The sequence below is a fragment of the Dendropsophus ebraccatus genome, chromosome 1, assembly GCF_027789765.1.
Source record: "Dendropsophus ebraccatus isolate aDenEbr1 chromosome 1, aDenEbr1.pat, whole genome shotgun sequence".
NCBI lineage: Eukaryota > Metazoa > Chordata > Amphibia > Anura > Hylidae > Dendropsophus > Dendropsophus ebraccatus.
Window position 1 is genome coordinate 226,155,397 of NC_091454.1, and position 20,379 is coordinate 226,175,775.

At 42.7% G+C, this 20,379-nt stretch overlaps 2 protein-coding genes across 2 annotated transcripts; both read right to left on the reverse strand.

The window, feature by feature from the left end:
• On the reverse strand, positions 1 to 2,651 carry LOC138785680 (olfactory receptor 1J2-like). The gene is made up of 2 exons (XM_069961869.1): positions 2,322 to 2,651; positions 1 to 915 (listed from the first exon to the last, which is right to left on the reverse strand). Exons 1-2 carry the CDS (start codon positions 2,649 to 2,651, stop codon positions 1 to 3), a joined length of 1,245 nt encoding a protein of 414 aa, XP_069817970.1.
• Positions 2,652 to 10,538: 7,887 nt separating this feature from the next.
• LOC138785687 (olfactory receptor 11L1-like) lies at positions 10,539 to 11,441 on the reverse strand. Its single transcript, XM_069961882.1, has one exon. It carries the CDS (start codon positions 11,439 to 11,441, stop codon positions 10,539 to 10,541), a length of 903 nt encoding a protein of 300 aa, XP_069817983.1.
• Between the last annotated feature and the right edge of the window lie 8,938 nt (positions 11,442 to 20,379).

A 20,379-nucleotide genomic window follows, 5' to 3' on the forward strand; every position in this document is an offset into this window, starting at 1 on the left:
TTATGTTTTTGTTGCTAAAGTTTTCCTAATATCTTTATTTCTTAGACTATATATCACTGGATTGATCAAAGGGGTAAATACAGTGTATAGCAGTGAGAGGACTTTACTGATAGTTAAGGTTTTCCCTTTCATTGGAAAGGCATACACACAGAAGAGAGCACAGTAGAATATACAGACCACGGTGAGGTGGGAGCCGCAGGTGGAGAAGGTTTTCTGTCTACCACTTCTGGATGGGATCCTTAAGATTGTAGTAATAATCTTGATATAAGATATTATTATAATTATACATGGAGATAGAACTACTAATACAACTATTGCATAGGTGTTTAATGTAACTATGAAAGTATCAGAACAGGAAATATCTAGCAAAGGCGTGAGATCACAGAAAAAGTGATCAATGATATTTGGTCCACAGAAAGTCAGCCTGGATGTGATTACGGTGTCACTCAATGTAACAGAACAGCCAACCAACCAACAGAAGATGGTCAACTTCACACAATGGGTCCTGGTCATGATGGAGGTATAATGGAGGGGATTACAGATGGCCACATATCTGTCATAGGACATCACCGTGAGGAAGAAACATTGAACTGCTTCAAAGGCACTGAAGAAATAAAGCTGAGCGATGCAAGCCATATGAGTAATGGCCGCCCCATTATTCAGTAGGATGTGGAGCAGGTTGGGGACAATGTCTGTAGATAATAAGATGTCAGTAATGGAGAGTTGTGAGATGAAGAAGTACATTGGGGTGTGGAGGGTCTTACTGATAGACACCAGGATGATGATCAGGAGGTTCCCACATATTGTTACATTGTATGCCACAAGGAGAAGACAAAACAAGACATTTCTCTGATTACGGCTGCCTTGGAATCCTAAGAGAAAGAATTCTGTGTTCATCATACTCAAGTTCTTTCCCTATAAAACAGAGAATAAAAATGAAATGACTATAAGATGATAGTAAAATTAACTACAAATAATAAAATAGCAGGGTTGAAAGTCCTGGTAGGAATGAGGAAAATGACTCCTTACTAGAGATGAACGAGGAGTAAAATATCCGAAAGCTCGAAATTTGTATTGAACAGACAGCCCTGTTTAACTATTCAATCAAATTTTGAACCCCATTAAAGTCTATGGGAGAAAAATTGTACTTTCTTGGAAAACTAAATTCGACCACTAGGAGGTCACCAAGTCCACAATGACACCTCTGGAAATTATGCCAACAGATGATGCCTGGGTGCAACTAACACGCCAAAGACACATCATTACGCCACTATCACAGCCTATAAACTATACACTCCAAACACAATATAACCTCTGTCAGGGCCCGGGGAACAAAGACACAGGAGAAGTGGGCCCTATGGCTTACACCCCCCACACTGTCCCGCCCTACTTGCCACAACAGCTCTAAATAACTGCGGACAACTGGGCGGCGTTCCCTACGCTGCAGTAAGGGCAAACACAAAACAAGACAAACAAACAAACAAACACAATAAAGAATAGTCAGCGAGCAAGGTTGGCAACAAACGGGCAGCAGAAGTACGAAGTCAGAGTCCACAAGCAAGGTCGAGGTCACAAAATCCAGAGGTCAGAATCACGAATACAGACGGTAAGGAGATACAAGGAAAGAGCACAAGGAACTAGGCGCAATACAAGACAATAAACAAGGTAAATGGTGAAACATAAACCAGAGACAGAAACAATGTGAACTGAGGACAGAGCAAGGAACACTGAGGACTAAACGAGGCACACTGTAAACTAAAGACTAAACAAGATACACTAAGGACAAAGCAAAACACAGAACCAAAAGACAAAGAATAGCAAGAAGCAAGCAAAGGGATCAAGAAAACCAGGAATACAGACTGAAGGCAACAAGGCTGGACCTAGCTGAACAGACAAGCTGGACAAAGCTATCAGGAGCCCAGACTGAAGGGAGAGACAAAGCTATAAGGGAACAGAAGTTCCGGACTCCAAGCTGATAGGTAGAGCAGGAGAAAAACACAAGAGAATCACAGAAAGACAGCGGTGAAGAGACAATCAGAACACAGCAGATACAATTAGTGAGTGAGTCACTGCAAGGAAAGTGCAGGGAAAACTAAGAAAACATGGACCGAATCACAGAAGACATAAGCAAAAGAAAATAATAAAACCAGGATTGGACTTAAGGCGAAAAGCACAGTCTTCGGCGCAGCGGTCGGATTTTCACCGCAGAGGGTGGCACTGATGCCTTTTCTGTCACGATCATGACATTACCCCCCCATTTTATGAGGGGCCTCTGGACCCTCACCAGACGAACCAGACCTAGAAGGAAAAGGACCTCTTACAATATATGTCTCAACATCACTAGAAACATCATCGTCCGTCTCCCACTCATCAGAGTCAGAATCCAGGTGACGGACAGCTGGTCTCCTGACAGACCTCTCATCACCCCTCAAATCTGTACCAGTCGCAGAGCAAAGTTCTACTTTACATGAACATACAGATATGGCACAATCACCCGGATATACAGAACCATTTTCTAGAACACACAAATTCACAGGTATGGCATTAGTGGGACATTCAGGGCCAATTTCCAAATCACATGAATTCTCGGACATGCCATCTTCGGCGGGACACACAGAGCCAACTTCCACATTACATGAATGTACAGACATGATATCATCAGCGGCAAAATGGACGCCAACTCCACCCACCTATGTGCCCAGTTGACCCTCCTGGTAGTCATCTGGACGCTAATAATCTTAAAGGACGCTTGGCACAAAAGCTAATGTAGTGTCCACTTTCGCCACAATAGAAACAAAGTCCCTTCCTTCTTCTGAGTTCCTTACGGGCCAGAGATCTTTTAATTTTGTCAAGATCTGAAGGTTCCTCCATAGTGACCAGAGGACGAGACATAGAAGGCAAAGGTTTAGAGAGGACAGAGGAAGAACTTTAATGACACAGGGGTGGTTTTGGCTTGGTCTATTTTTATTATGATCCCTTAGTGTGCGATCGATAATAATCACCAGGGAAATGGCCTCTTCAAGGGAGCTAAGGGTGTGGTGACTAACCCAAGCTTCCTTAAAATGTCACATATGTGTTCAGGTCCCCTGAACACTTGTCAGACTCCTTGAGTGTGACCACTGGGGTGGCAGGAGTGGTAGCTGGTAGCTGCTGGGCCAACAGCTGGACCTGCTTGGCCAGTTAAGAAACGAGGGTAGCAAGACCCTCAAAGCGGACAGATAACTCCTGTGCTGAGTCCATACAAGCCTCAGGTAAGGAGTAAAATGTTTTAAGGCCCTTGATAATGTCAGGGCCCCGGGGAACAAAGACACAGGACAAGTGGGCCCTATGGCTAACACCCCCCACGCTGTCCCTACCTACTTGCCACAACAGCGCTAAACAATTGCGGACAACTGGGTGGCGTTCCCTACGCTGCAGTAAGTGCAAACACAAAACAAGACAAGACAAGACAAACAAAAACAATAAAAATAGTCAGCGGGCAAAGTTGGCAACAAACAAGCAGCAGAAGTACAAAGTCAGAATACACAAGCAAGGTCGAGGTCACGAAATCCAGAGGTCAGAATCACCAATACAGAATGTAAGGAGATACAAGGAAAGAGCACTAGGAACTAGGCGCAATACCAGACAATAGACAAGGTGAAACAGAAACCAGAGACAGAAACAATATGAACTGAGGACAGAGCAAGGAACACTGAGGACTAAACGAGGCACACTGAGGACTAAGAGAGGTAAACTAAAGACTAGGCAAGATACACTGAGGACAAAGCAAGACACAGAACCAATAGACAAAGAATGGCAAGAAGCAATCAAAGGGATCAGAAAAAATCCAGAGGTCAGAATCACGAATACAGACGGTAAGGAGATACAAGGAAAGAGCACAAGGAACTAGGCGCAATACAAGACAATAAACAAGGTAAATGGTGAAACATAAACCAGAGACAGAAACAATGTGAACTGAGGACAGAGCAAGGAACACTGAGGACTAAACGAGGCACACTGTAAACTAAAGACTAAACAAGATACACTAAGGACAAAGCAAAACACAGAACCAAAAGACAAAGAATAGCAAGAAGCAAGCAAAGGGATCAAGAAAACCAGGAATACAGACTGAAGGCAACAAGGCTGGACCTAGCTGAACAGACAAGCTGGACAAAGCTATCAAGAGCCCAGACTTAAGGGAGAGACAAAGCTATAAGGGAACAGAAGTCCCGGGCTCCAAGCTGATAGGTAGAGCAGGAGAAACACACAAGAGGGTCACAGAAAGACAGCGGTGAAAAGATCTTTCACTCAGAACACAGCAGAGACTATTAGTGAGTGAGTCACAGCAAGGAAAGTGCAGGGAGAACTAAAAAAACATGGACCGGATCACAGAAGACATAAGCAAAGAACAGAACAAAACCAGGAAAGGACTTAAGGCCAAAAGCGCAGTTGTTTGGCGCGGCGGTCAGATTTTCACCGCAGAGCGTGGCACTGATGTCTTTTCACGCACGATCATGACAACCTCTATGTAAAGTGGAATAAATACATGGAAAACTTCATTCCTTTATATTAGCATGGACAGAAAGCCAAATATTGAGCAAAATAAACATTTTAATGCACCCCTTTAAATGATTTTGTCTATGACCACTACACATCCTTCTCTTAAATCGTGTGCAGCGCCTAATAAAGTGTAGTGCACTGAGACAACTTTTAGCTAACAGGAATCAAGCAAACACTGTCCTATACAGTATATTTTTAAAGATTGATGGATGGCACCAGTCTTTTATTTTTTATCTCACCGGATTTTGGACACACCTTCTCATTCAAAGACTTTTCTGTATTTTCATGACTATGAAAATTGTAGCGGCATGCTATTCCATCCGGTTTGCGTTTAGTTGGACCATCATTTATTTTTCAACAGGACAATGAGCCCAAACACCTCCAGGCTGTGTAAGGGCTATGTGACCAAGAAGAAAGTGATGGGGGGCTACACCAGATGACCTGGCCTCCATAGTCACCAAACCTGAACCCAATCAAGATGGTTTGGGGTGAGCTGGACCTCAGAGTGATGACAAAAGGGCCAACAAGTGCTAAGCATCTCTGGGAACTCCTTCCAGACTGTTGGAGCTCATCATGGGAATGCCAAGTGTATGCAAAGGAGTAATAAAAGCAAAAGGGGGCTACTTTAAAGAACCTAGAATATAAGACACATTTTCATTTGTTGCACACTTTTTTTGTTAAGTATATACAGTAATTCCACACGTGTAGTTCATAGTTTTGATGCCTTGAGTGTAAATCTACAATTTTCATAGTCATGAAAATACAGACAACTCTTTGAATGAGAAGGTCTATCCTAACTTTTGTTGGTCTGTGATATATATGTGTGTGTGTGTGTGTGTGTGTGTGTGCGTGTGTGTGTGTGTGTGTGTGTGTGTGCGTGTGTGTGTGTGTGAGAAATTTTACGTATGCCAGTTGGCTATATGTGCGAGTTTTTTTTTTTTTAAACCTGGGTGAGGGCCAAATAAAATACTACAACCATTTCTATCACACCAGAACTAGGCCAAGCCTGGCACAAATTGTATATTTGTGGAATTTTACGTATGCCAGACACCAATACGTGTGAGGTTTTTTTTTTTTTTTTTTTTTTTTATTTACTATCTAACCATTGTAGAAACAAAGTTACCCTCCTTTAAGGTTTAAGGCAGCAGTCAGCAGAATAATGAATAATGCCGCCAGATTCTCCAGGTCTCAATCGATCGTTTTTGGGATCGGCTGGAGAAACAAGACCCGTTCATGGAGGCCATATCTCACATCTTACAGGTCACAGAGCGTCTTGGTGCCAGATGCTGAAGGACACCATCAGAGGACTTGTGGAGTCTGTGCCTGGATGGGTGAGAACTGACAGGAGGGAGCCCCCACACAGTAGTAGGCAGAGGGTTCTAGAATTATGTCTGATACGATTTATACACAATGATGATCTTACGAACACAAATTCAAGATTAATCTCAGATCACCAGGAGTTATACATTAAAAGTTTTGTAATAAGATTCTTAAACTTGGATAAATAAATAAGAAAAAGATAAAAACAATGAACACATTTTTTCCATATAAATAACCTCAGAGATATATGAGCGATGTGTATGCAATAGTGTAGCCCACATTACTCACATCAGATAGCTGCTTAGTCTCAGCATTCATCTTCATGTTCCTGTTCCTTGGCTTTTCCTTCGTTCTAAGTCCAGAGGTGACGGGTGACAATGTTACACAGCAGCAGCGGAGTCAGCTTCTATGACCACCAGACCCCTGAATGTGAGACATTACCTGCCGATATTTATCTACAAGATGAAGACAAGGGAGCAGGTAGAAGAACTCCCCGGAGATATCTCTGCTCCTGTCTGATGAGTCTCCGGAGTCTATGGAGGGATAAAGAAAAATATAAATTCAAGTCAATTATAAAAAGAAACAAACAAACAAACAAACAAATTATTTTGAAGACGTAAAAGTTAAAGGGTTATCCAGATAAAAAAAAAGAAAAATGTCCTTTCTCAAGCAACAACTTAAAAAAACCAATATGTTTCTGAAATGCAATGGTAGTTGTGCAGAGATGATAGTGAGGGGTATTGAATAGGGACTTTTCATAATATAGAAGACAGATGATCAGCAGTTCATTTCCTTTCTAAGATATTGGACAGAGTTGAGGTCAAAGTTCTGTGCAGCCAGAGCTGTTATGCTGTATACCAAGCCCTATGTCTCTTTGCTTACTGTCCCCCCACTCGTTATGCAGAGCGTGCAGCATCTGGTCTAGAGGAGTCCCTTTATTCCTTCCTCATTTGCTAAACTAAGAGTGCTACAAACCACACAGCAATGACTGAGCTTGGGGAAATCAGTGACAAAAATCCAATGAAGTACTCACTCAAGAGTCTCCATTGATAAAGTGTCCCTCAAAAATTTAAGATCACTACACCCTGCCTTCAAAGAAAGGAGTTAGGTAACTTTAATTAGAGATGCATACTTTTCAATTTTGGCGTAAGACGAAAACCCAAAAATCCATCAAAACCAGTACCAGAAAGGTCTACTTAACACCATTTGAGCAATGCACCCCCCCCCCCTTATGCCGCACGCCGGTGGAGCTGTGCCTGCCCCATTTTTTCTGGCCCTGCATCACAGTGAAACCACAGGTGCCAGGTTGGCAGCAAAGTGCAGGTGGTCGTGAGCAACATGCTCATGCAGAGTCCGGCCATCTATGGGGAGGCCTGAGGAGGATAAGGAGCCTGGGCGTCAGCCAGTGCATCAAGGATGAGAGAAGGATGAGCTCAGACGTTTACCAGTCCTTATGAGGTGGCCCATGGAGGAAAAGGATATGCAACCATGTCCCTTTCCACTACCGCTCAGCTACTGGGAAGCTATTGAGTTATGCTGGGATAAGGAGCCACTTTGATGCACTCCACCACCATACTTCTGGGAGGCCATATCAGGCAAATTCAAGTGAGTGACTGAAGTGTAGAATTCCCATAGAGAAGCCATAAAGCTGTGTGATGCAGCAGTCCCAGAGAGGATGTCAGAGGAATGTGCCCGAGTGGAATATCGAGACGTTTATTAAACCCAGACCCAGGAAGAAAACTGTGTAGGTGTTCAACAAACCTATAGGGTATGGCTTTGTAAAGACCAATTACATGGCCAAGTACAGAAACCTGTTGTGGAGTACATTTCCATGTGAGGGCCATGGGAATGGTGGGCTGTTGCCATAACCTGACTAAGTGTTTTGCCACCTTCTTCCTTTACATCCACAGGTGTCTGACAGTGAGAGGATGCCCAGATGTCTTATGGGCCAAAGGTTGAGTTTATCTCTTGGCCCTACATCTCTATCTCTTGGCTGTTTGTGTTGTCTATGTATGTCCAGTTGGGCAAATTATTTAAGTTGTGCCATGTAACATTTAAGAAATATACCTGGTCATTACATAATCTATGTGGCAGGAAAACTATTGTTATCTTGTGTGGGGGTAGTTTTGTTGGAGTTTAGTTGTGTTAAAACACGCTAGTATACTACCACAGTGATTGCTACTGCCATCTGTTATAAAGGATGATGTTTGGTGACTGTGAGTAGACCCTAATGGACACTTAAGGGCACTAGACAGATTTACAGTGTGTCACGGCCGCGGTGGCGTCCCGTGTTCCGGGCCGCCGCCGCGACCTCCTCCTGCTCCATGCAGCCGCCGGGGTCCTTGTGCAGGGACCCGGCGCTGCTGCTAGTTCGGCCCCTGGGGGCACCTCACCTCTCCTCCGCTCCTGTCTCCGTCTGTGCCGTCCGGCGCGCGCGTCCCCGCCTCCTAGGGCGCGCGCGCGCCGGCTGTCTCAGGTTTAAAGGGCCAGTCCGCCCTTAATTTACTAGTTGCACCAATCACTCCCTATAAGTTCCAGCCCTGCCCCACTACAGGTGTTGGAGCCTCTACATGCTTCCCATAGCGTTTGGCCCAGCCCCCCGTTGTTCCTGTTTCCTATCCGCTACCTGGTCCCAAGTCCTTGTTCCTGATTGCTATCCGCTACCTGGTCCCAAGTCCTTGTTCCTGGTTCCTGCTCCCCTGTCACTTCATTGCTCCTGTGTTCAGCCTGTCACCTGCGGTTACGCCTGCAGACCTCTGCCAGGACCATCTCCTGCCTACTGCTCCTGCCATGCCTCGCCTGCCGTCACTAGCAACCAAGCCAGGGGTAGCGACCTGGGGGTCGCCTGCCGCAGCAAGTCCATCCCGCCTTGCGGCGGGCTCTGGTGAAAACCAGCGGCCCCTTAGACTCCGCTCCCTGGTGAGGTTAGTGCCATCGCTGGTGACGGTCCAGTGGATCCACTACTCCAGGCGTTACACAGTGCCAGAAGTCTTATGTTATTTCCTCACTCTTTTGTTGACAGGTGTATATAGAATAACTGCTATGAAGGCACTGTGTCAAGTGACTCTTAAAGTTAAAGGGGTACACCGTACAATAATGAAGGGTGATTACAAGCGCTGTTTACAAGTGCCTTATCAATTACTTTGAATGTTTCCCATTGGGAAAAGACCATCCCACTTAACAATTTTTGTTTCTATTTATTGTGATATTGATGCTTATTGCACTTTATTTGTGAATATTCACCTGTGCTGCTGTTAAATTACATACAAAGTACATCTGTTACCCATTGTACTTGATATTTGAGTAATGCCTCCCTGTTGGCTAATCTCTACTGCACCTCACCGCACAAATAAGTATCCCTATGATTTGACTGGTGACTCAATGGTTTAACTTCACCAAGGAGAGCTGTGGACAGTGGTGGTTCAATTGCTTACAATATCTCATTCTATGTCCACCAATGTCCACAGCTCTCCTGGGTGGAGATAAATCTGTCAGTCAGAATACCTCAGGTGACATGTTGTAAAACTGTTTATGGCAGCATAATAAGTGTAATTGTCAATGACATTGATTCTGACGCAAAACACAGATTTAGAACAGGCCACTTGACGTAACTGACTCACTAGCTTGAACTTCACACAGGAGAGCTGTGGAAAGTGTGTACTAACACACAAAGTGACAGGAAAGGGAACAGTTACACAGCCTCTCTAACACTGCCTCTCTAACCTCCTTGAACCAGCGCTTTGGCTGTACTGTAATATGCGGTCGCCATTTTGGGAAAACTTCATCATGAATTTTTGAAACATTCAAAAACCAGGATGAGAATAGATGAATTTTTAGTAGATTTATTCATTTTCAAATAAGTTTACATTTTTTTTTATGTCTTTAAAAGGCATATTTGATGTCACCAGAATAAGACCCCATATGGGTGAAAAAAATAAAGAGCAAAACAAAGGAAAAATAAAAGTGCATATTGGTTCAGTCAGCAAGGGGTTAATGATAATTTATTTCTTCATATAGCACAATTATATTCCACAGCACTGTGCAGAGACTGTCACTCCAATAGTCACAATTGTACAAGTTGGGCTCACAATTTAGGTTTCAAAGGAATTTTAATTAATTTTTTCACATTTGGTTGAACTTGCGGCAAACTTAATACAAATTCAAAGGTTTGGGGATTTCAGTCGATTTTTTTTAACGCTGCAGAATCTTTTGGCACTATAAAAATAAATATTATTATTTTTATTATTTATTTATTTTTTTATTTTTTTATTCATGGTGCAATGTGCTACTATTAGCCTTGTACAAAGCTATAAATTTACTTTTATCCAAAATGCTTTATACTGTAATTCCGCTGCTACCAGCACTCAAGCCACTACTATTACCTCTACTATTGCTACTAGCATCATCTAAAATCCCTACAATAAGAAATGTCCCAAAATGTTTTGTAACCATAGAAAACAGTAGCTTTTACGTATCCGTAGTATTTTTAACATGAACTCTAAATGCCAAAAATGAATAAATAAAAAAGAAATTAGTAAATAGATAACATTTATAATAACAAATAATATTAAGTTAAATATTTATTAACAATAATAATAATAATAATAATAATAATAATAATAATAATAATAACAACAACAACAGTTATTATTATTAATATTGTTTATTTATTTATTTATTTATTTATTTATTGTTTCTAAAGCTTTTCTAATATCTTTATTTCTAAGACTATATATCACAGGATTGATCAAAGGGGTAAATACAGTGTATAGCAGTGAGAGGACTTTACTGATATTTAAGATCTTCCCTTTCATTGGAAACACATACACACAGAAGAGAGCGCAGTAGAATATACAGACCACGATGAGGTGGGAGCCGCAGGTGGAGAAGGTTTTCTGTCTACCGCTTCTGGATGGGATCCTTAAGATTGTAGTAATAATCTTGATATAAGATATTATTATAATTATACATGGAGTAAGAACTACAGGTACAGCCATTACATAGATATCTAATGTAACTATGAAAGTATCAGAACAGGAAATATCTAGCAAAGGCATGAGATCACAGAAAAAGTGATCAATGATATTTGGTCCACAGAAAGTTAGACTGGATGCAGTTAAGGTGTCACTCAATGTAACAGAACAGCCGACCAACCAACAGAAGATGGTCAACTTCACACAATGGGTCCTGGTCATGATGGAGGTATAATGGAGCGGATTACAGATGGCCACATATCTGTCATAGGACATCACCGTGAGGAAGAAACATTGAACTGCTTCAAAGGCACTGAAGAAATAAAGCTGAGCGATGCAAGCCATATGAGTAATGGCCGCCCCATTATTCAGTAGGATGTGGAGCATGTTGGGAGCAATGTTGGTGGATAACAAGATGTCACTGATGGAGAGTTGTGAGATGAAGAAGTACATTGGGGTGTGGAGGATCTTGCTGGTGGACACCAGGGTGATGATCAAGAGGTTCCCACATATTGTTACATTGTAAACCACAATGAGAAGACTGAACAAGACATTTCTCTGATTTCGGCTGCCTTGGAATCCTAAGAGAAAGAATTCTGTGTTCATCATACTCAAGTTCTTTCCCTATAAAAACAAAAAATTAAATGAATTTAAAATAAAAAGTAAAGTTATCTACAAATAATCAAAATAGGATTTAAGGTACTGGTAGTTAGTGTCTTTAACCCCTTAAGGACCGGGCCTAAAATGGCCTTAAGAACTGAGGGAAATTTTATGAATATGACCAGTGTAAATTTTTTCATTAATAACATCGGGATGCTTTTACCTATCCGGCTGATTCTGAGGTTGTTTTCTCGTGACATATGTTAGTTTACATTTCTGGTAAATTGAAGTCGATACGAATCATTATGAAAAAAAAAACAAAATAACGTGAAACATTTGTGAAAAATTGCATTTTTCAAACTTTTCTGCTTATACAGAAAATGGTTATGCCACATAAATTATTTATTAAATAGCATTAGCAACATGTCTACTTTATGTTGGCAGCATTTATTAAACTATCTTTTTTTTTTTTTTTTAGACAATAGGAAGCTTAAAATATTAACAGCAATTTTCCAAATTTTCAGTAAAATTTCAAAATAAGATTTTTTTAGGGACCTGTTCAGGTTTAAAGTGTATTTGAGGGGACTGCATGTTAGAAAGCCCCACAAAGCTCCTCATTTCCGAAACTGCACCCCCTAAACTCTGCAAAATCACATCCAGAAAGGTTTTTAACCCTTTAGTTGAGTCACAGAAATAAAAGCTAAGTGTGTAAGAAATTTTAAAATTTAGATTTTTTTTGGGCAGAGATTTTATTGTAATCCAATATCTTTAATAATTATAAATTTATTATGAAAGAAATTTTTTTTAAACAAACAAACAAAAACACTCTTTTTACCCCAAAGCAACTGATCAGTGTATAATATGCACTGATCAGCCGCTAGAGGGCAGTAGAGCGAAGCTGGCGAAGATTGCCGAAGATAGACGACGGGAGCCAACAGGGGCCGAAGTTAGATGACGGGGAGAAGAAGACGCTGTGGGACCGCCAGATCTTCGCTCGGGACGCCAGGATGAGATGAGTTTAGTGCACCTACACTATACACACCTGTTCTGCATCCCTCAGCTAGGTGCAGAACCAGGTAAAAGTTTATTTTATACACTTTAATCACTGTGATGGGCCGGCCGGTACTGGCAGGCCAATCACTGCGATCGTGGGGGTGGCACCGTTGCCACCCCCTTACAGGACACTAATGGCAATTGGTGCTGTCTCGGGCGGTTTAATGTGTCCATCAATTTCATGACTGCCTTTCTCTGAGCGTTCAGATGGCCTGGGATACACAGGATTTCCTGTTTTCTGACTGTTTCCAGATCTTTTAACCCCTTAGTGACCGCCGATACGGCTTTCTACGGCGGTCACTAATGGTCCTTATTCTGCTGCCATCAGCTTTTTACGGCGATGGCAGAGAATAAGGCTGCGGGGCCGGGACGGCCCCCACCCCATCCCCCCGGCTACCGGAGGTAGCCGGGGCCCCCACCCCTTACCGACGATCGCCGCTATTAACGTTATAGCGGCGGCCGTCGGTAAAGGGGATTACCGGTGCTGCCGCCGCCTTTCATCTCCCCCCGCCGTGAATCTACGGCGGGGGGAGATGAAATAAGTGTATATCAGACCCCAGATCAGACCCCCCTAGTGCCCCGATAACTAACCCCCCTCCCCCGGCGGCCATCATTTCCAAGATGGCCGCCGCCATCGCTGTGAACCGACTAACGTCGGTTCACAGCGATGAAAAAGTTAAAATGAATGAAAGCCCCATGCTCTCCGCCACCGGAGGTAGCGGAGAGCATGGGGCAGTCATCGGGGACCCCCCTGTTTGGTCCCGGTACAAGCGATCAGCGGTATATACTATATACCGCTAATCGCTTGTACCATGTGCTCCCGGCACTTTTTATCCCCTGTCACCATGAATGATTGGTGGCAGGGGATAAAAAGTGATGTCCCCCCACCCCCCAAGTCGCCCCCCACCCCCCCTGTCACCCCCATCCCCCAGTCACCCCCCCTTCCCCATATACTCACCGGATCCACGGAGCTCCTTCCTCCTCGACGTCCTGGCTGGTTATGAAGTGCGCATGCGCTTCACAACCAGCCAACTCTGAAAATTTAAAGTGACAGAGACCAATTTGGTCTCTGTCACTGAACTATGATTACTGTGATAGAAAATATCACAGTAATCATAGTAATACAGTGAAAATGAATATGTAAAGTACAAAAAGTGACAAACATACAAAAAAATAAAACACACTTTTTATTATAGTAATAATTGCAGTTTACTCCCAAATTACCCCTAACCCCTCCCCAGATTACCCGTAACCACCGCACATTGCCCGTAACCATCGCACGTTGCCCGTAACCACCGCACGTTGCCCGTAACCACCGCACGTTGTCCGTAACCACCGCACGTTGCCCGTAACCACCGCACGTTGCCCGTAACCACCGTACGTTGCCCGTAACCACCGCAAATTGCCAATGACCCCCTCCAGATTGCCCGTAACCACCCCAAATTACATGTACCCACCCCAGATTACCTATAAGCACTTCAGTTTATCAGTAACAATCCCAGATTGTCTGTAACCCCTCCAGGTTGCACATAACCGCCCAGGTTCCCCGTAATCATGCCAGATTACATGTAACCCCCCCCCCAGATTGCACGTAACCACCGCGCGTTGCCTCTGACCACGCCACTATGCCTCTGCCCACGCCACAATGCCTCTGACCACGCCACGATGCCTCTGACCACGTCACGATGCCTCTGACCACCGCACGTCGCCTCTGACCACCACACGTCGCCTCTGACCACCACACGTCGCCTCTGACCACCACACGTCGCCTCTGACCACCCCAAATTGCCAATGACCCCCTCCAGATTGCGGTGCCCATGTCAGATTACAGGTACCCACCCCAGATTGAGTATAAGAACTTCAGTTTATCCGTAACCACCCCACATTGCCCGTAAACACCCCACGTTGCCCGTAACCACCCCAGATTGTCAGTAAGCACTGCAGGTTGCGCGTAACCACCCCACGTTGCCCGTATCCAACTCAGATTGTCTGTAAGCACTGCAGGTTGCCCGTAACCAGCCCACGTTGCCTGTAACCACCCCAGATTGTCTGTAAGCATTGCAGGTTGCCCGTAACCACCCCACGTTGCCCGTATCCACCCCAGATTGTCTGTAAGCACTGCAGGTTGCCCGTAACCACCCCACGTTGCCCGTATCCAACTCAGATTGTCTGTAAGCACTGCAGGTTGCCCGTAACCAGCCCACGTTGCCTGTAACCACCCCAGATTGTCTGTAAGCATTGCAGGTTGCCCGTAACCACCCCACGTTGCCCGTATCCACCCCAGATTGTCTGTAAGCACTGCAGGTTGCCCGTAACCACCCCACGTTTCCCGTAACCATCCCAGATTGTCTGTAGGCACAGCAGGTTGCCCGTAACCAGCCCACGTTGCCCGTTACCAGCCCACATTGCCTGTAACCAGCCCACGTTGCCTGTAACCAGCCCACGTTGCCTGTAACCACCCCACATTGCCGTAACCACAGCAGGTTGCCCGTGACCACCACACGTTGCCCATAACCACCACACGTTGCCCGTAACCACCCCGCGTTGCCTGTAACCACAGCAGGTTGCCCGTGACCACCCCATGTTGTCCGTAACCACCCCAGATTACCTGTAACCACCTCAGGTTGCCCATAACCACCCCAGGTTGTTCGTAACCACCCCAGATTACCCGTAACCACCTCAGACTGCCCGTAACCACCTCTAGATTACCCAGAACCACCCCAGACTGTCCGTAACCACCCCACATTACCTGTAATCTAATTTTTTTTATTTTATTTTAGTAACTGCGCTATTCTAATAACCATTACTAGCTGCGGTTTTGCTCCTGTAAATTGGCGCTCCTTCCCTTCTGAGCCCTGCTGTGTGCCCATACAGTGGTTTATGCCCACATATGAGGTACCGTTTTACTCAGGAGAACCTGCGTTACAGATTTTGTGGTACGTTTTCTCTCCTGTTCCTCGTCAAATTGAGAAATTTCAAACTAAACCAACATATTATTGGAAAAATTCGAGTTTTTCATTTTTACTGGCCAATTTTGAATACTTTCCTCTAATACCTGTGGGGTAAAAATGGTCACCACACCCCAAGATGAATTCTTTGAGGGGTGCTCTTTCCAAAATGTGGTGACTTTTGGGGGGAATCTATTCAGCTGACACTACAGGGGCTCAGCAAACGCACCTGGCGCTCAGAAACTTCTTCAGAAAAATCTGCACTGAAAATGCTAATTGGCGCTCCTTCCTTTCTGAGCCCCGCTGTGTGCCCATACAGTGGTTTATGCCCACATATGGGGTACCGTTCTACTCAGGAGAACCTGCTTTACATATATTGGGGTGACATTTCTCTCCTGTTCCTCGTGAAATTGAGAAATTTCAAACTAAAGGGACATATTATTGGAAAAATTCGAGTTTTTCATTTTTACTGTCTACTTTTGAATACTTTCCTCAAATACCTGTGGGGTCAAAATGCTCACCACACCCCAAAAAAAATTCTATGAGGGGTGCACTTTCCAAAATGGAGTGACTTATTGGGAGATTTTACTCTGCGGACACTACAGGGGCTCTGCAAACGCACCTGGCACTCGGAAACTTCTTCAGCAAAATCTGCATTGAAAAAGCTAATTGGCGCTCCTTCCCTTTTGAGCCCTCCTGTGTGCCCATACAGTGGTTTACGCCCACATATGGGGTACCATTGTACTCAGGAGAACCTGCATTACAAATTTTGTGGTACTTTTTTCCTCTTGTTCCTCGTGAAATTGAGAAATTTCAAACTAAAAGAACATAATATTGGAAAAATTTGAGTTTTTCATTTTTACTGTCTACTTTTGAATACTTTCCTCTAATACCTGTGGGGTCAAAATGGTCACCACACACCAAGATGAATACTTTGAGGGGTGCAATTTCCAAAATGGAGTGACTTATGGCGAGATTTTACTCCGCTGGCACTACAGGGGCACTGCAAACGCACCTGGCGCTCGGAAACTTCTGCAGCAAAATCTGCATTGAAAAAGCTAATTGGCTCTCCTTCCCTTCTGAGCCCTTCTGTGTGCCCATGCAGTGGTTTATGCCCACATATGGGGTACCATTGTACTCAGGAGAACCTGCGTTACAAATTTTGGGGTACTTTTTTCCTCTTGTTCCTCGTGAAATTGAGACATTTCAAACTAAACAAACATATTATTGGAAGAATTCGAGTTTTTCATTTTTACTGTCTGCTTTTGAATACTTTCCTGTAATACCTGTGGGGTCAAAATGGTCACCACACACCAAGATGAATTCTTTGAGGGGTGTACTTTCCAAAATGGGGTGACTTATGGGGGGTTTTCTCTCTGCTGACACTACAGGGGCTCTGCAAACGCACCTGGCGCTCAGAAACTTCTTCAGCAAAATTTGCATTGGAAAAGCTAATTGGTGCTCCCTTCCTTCTGAGCCCTGCTGTGTGCCCATACAGTGGTTTACGCCCACATATGGGGTACCGTTGTACTCAAGAGAACCTGCATTACAAATTTTGGGGTGCTTTTTGTCTCATATTCCTTTTGAAAATGAGAAACTTTAATCTAAACGTATATATTATTGGAAAATTTAAATTTTCAATTTTTTTTACTGCCTAATTGTGAATACTTTCCTCCAGCCCCTGTAGGGTTAAAATGCTCATTATACCCCTAGATTAATTCTTTAAGGTGTGTAGTTTCCAAAATGGGGTCACTTATGGGGTTTTTCAGGATACCAGACTTCTAAATTTATTTAAAAAAAGAACTGGTCCCTAAAAAAATCAGTTTCACGAAAATGTGATAATTTGCTGATAAATTTCTAAGCCCCATAACACCCTAAAAAAGTAAAATATGTTTACCAAATTATGCCAGAATAAAGAGGACATATTGGTAATGTGACTTAGTAACTAATTTATGTGCTACAACTTTCTTTTTTTAGAAGCAGAGAATTTCAAAGTTCATAAAATGCAAATTTTTTTAATTTTTCATGATATTTTGATGTTTTTCACAAAAAACACACAAAGTAGTGACCAAATTTTGCCACTAACATAAAGTGCCATATGTCACGAAAAAACAATCTCAGAATCGCTAGCATACGTTAAAGCATCACTGAGCTATAAGAGCATAAAGTGAGACAGGTCAGATTTTGAAAAATTAGCCTGGTCATTAAGGCCCAAACTAGCTGCAGCACGAAGGGGTTAAAGAAAAAAACAGTAAAAAAAAAACAGAAAGTGCCGTGTTTTCCATGATTAAAAAATAAAAATAAAAAAATAATAATAATAATCTTAAATGTAAATTGCAAACTTGCTTTATATCACATCTACTGATGATATAGATTTTGAAAGTTATAACGACACTTTAAGTCTGCTTTCCAATTCAACAGGAAATAAGTAAAGACAAGGTGTAAATGTGGACTAGCCCCTGTTGGATTCAAATCTCCATTTAATCCATTCTTGTTTTTCTAATTCTTTAATATTGTACTAAGAATGGTTACATTTCACATTTCTTACAAAATAAGAAATACATCTAGTTTTATCATACCTCTTCCAGACATTCTACACTTATTGACAACAATTACACACTAAGATTAACACCTCTAGTCTGGATACAAGATGAAATACTATTGGGCCGAGAGGATACAGGTCCCATTTGGCACCCTGCATCACATTCAAATGTTATAGCTAGGCCTGCAGATTCTGCACACTCATATCTGGCAATAGATTAGTAAATAAGTCCGGTGACCGGCAGACAGGGAAGTGTTACAATCTTAAGGCGACATTCCTAGAAACCCTTGGTGTGTATGGGTAATCATTATCCCGCAGGTGGAAGCCATTAGAGGCAACAATGTGATCTGGGGAAGGGGGTGTTATTTCAAGGCTTTTTTTTTCTTTTTGTCCATAACCATCCAGATACATACAAAGTAGTAGCAGCCTGGCACTACCAGGTGGGTAGGGAGATTTAGTTTTGCCCTCCCAAGCCAAATTATGCCTGCCCGCTACAATGTAAAGTAAAGTATAAAGTAAAGCGCATGATTTTTGTCTGTGACAGCAGGTACTGTAGTAATAAGATGCAGCTCAGTAATGTTGTCTAACCGATGGCTTCAACCACTACTAAGCCACATTTAAGTAATCACAAACTTTATTGAAATAAAAAAGCACAAAAAAGTTTTATTTAAAAAAAATATATATATTTTATGTTACCTGACCAAAAAAAAAAAAAAAAAAGCAGCACATCTTCTCCCCTTCCCACCCTATCCAGTTTCCACAGATTTAAATACAAAACTTAGCTCTGGAAGCAGAGCCTTGCATATAAATTACGCAGGTTGTTTGAGGTAGGAGTAAAAGCGCTTCAACCCTAGGGCACTTTAGGCTCCTATTCCACAAAGTGATTTTTCAACCATTAACGATAATCGATTTCAAATGACGGCTATGGCGAACGACCTGAAATTGTTTACCCAATTACACAGAAAGATGATCATTACTTATGATCGTCTTTTGTGGTCCTCCTGTCGTCTCTACTGCAAACTAGTGATGAGCGAATAGTGAGATATTAGAATATTCGATATTCGTACGAGTATCCCGCAAATATTCGAATATTCAATCGAATATTCGATCCCATTAAAGTCTATGAGAACAAGGATTCGATTAGTTAAAAACATCTATTTGACCATTTGGAGGGTGAAACCGGAAGCTGGGGGATTTGAACGCTTATCGAATATTTGCCGAATATTTGCGGGATATTCGTACGAATATCGAATATTCAAATATCTCACTATTCGATCGAATATCTATTTGATCGAACAGTATTCGCTCATGACTACAAACAACCGAATAACGTCTTATTACATGCGAACAATTTCCATGTGCAAATTCTATGAAACGACCAGCAGTTTATCATTGGTGGTTTATTCGTTGTCTGTTGTTACACTAAGCGATTATCGTTCAAACCCTTACGACCTAATCGTTAATCCTTCTGTGTAATACTACCCTAACCCTTTGTGACCATCCATGAAGATAAAGGTAAGACTAAATTGTTTTCTCTCCCTAATAGCTGCCTACGGGTGTCATCAGTTCTGTACCTAATATGGAATTGACGGATTCGGAATCTCTACCACGTATCTCAGAGTGTTGAAATGCGGCAAATACATGAAACAAATACAAATAAAGAAAATTAATTAATTAGAACTTCAAATGATTTGTAAGTTAAAGTATTTGTAAAATAGAGAATAAATGATAATCATTGATAGAATTCCAGCAGATGCAATTAAGTAAGATGTATCCAACGTCATTCTCTAAAGGGGCCGTGAAGACAGACAAACTTTGTACTCAGCTATTTTTGGCAGATCCGAGAAACAATGAAAGGAGTGGAGGCGTGTATGTCCGACCCACCACTTCATTGTAATAGGGGACTCTGGCCACCATTTTTAAGAGTTTATGGGACACCATCGGCCAAACCCCTTGCAACTGTATAACTACGGCCGTTGTTGCCTATTATATGAAAACCAATGTGCTGTTGCCGCATATGGAATCCCTGCTGGAGCGTATACACAGGTCACGGAACGGGCGGTCTCTTATGTTGTGTGAACATAGCCTTATACTGTGACTTAGGTAGAACTTTGCATGTTGGTAAAATAGCTAAAATAAAAATTGAAGGCAGCATATAAAAGAACAATACAACAATACAGTAAAAGCGAAAAGAAAGTCTGATCATAGGTAATCAGGGTTAGCCACTATGAAGCTCTAGTGGTGAATAAATAAGCCAGTATCTATGTTCCTAGTTAAAATATTATACACACTTAAGCCCTCTCTGGAGAGTCAGGGGTCCCTTAATACGAATAAACTCCAAACCCACAGGCCGTAGCCCGGGGTAAAAAACCCCTTTAATTATTATCACCCCCCTAGTAAAAGT

What these genes read in the sequence shown, in the direction of transcription:
- LOC138785680 (XM_069961869.1), bottom strand. Translation starts at nt 2,651, where the DNA reads ATGTCTGTACATTCATGTAATGTGGAAGTTGGCTCTGTGTGTCCCGCC. An exon ending in GTGATGTTGAGACATATATT is followed by an intron (nt 916 to 2,321) that starts GTAAGAGGTCCT and finishes TCTGTTTTATAG; the next exon opens with GGAAAGAACTTGAGTATGAT.
- LOC138785687 (XM_069961882.1), bottom strand. Translation starts at nt 11,441, where the DNA reads ATGATGAACACAGAATTCTTTCTCTTAGGATTCCAAGGCAGCCGAAAT.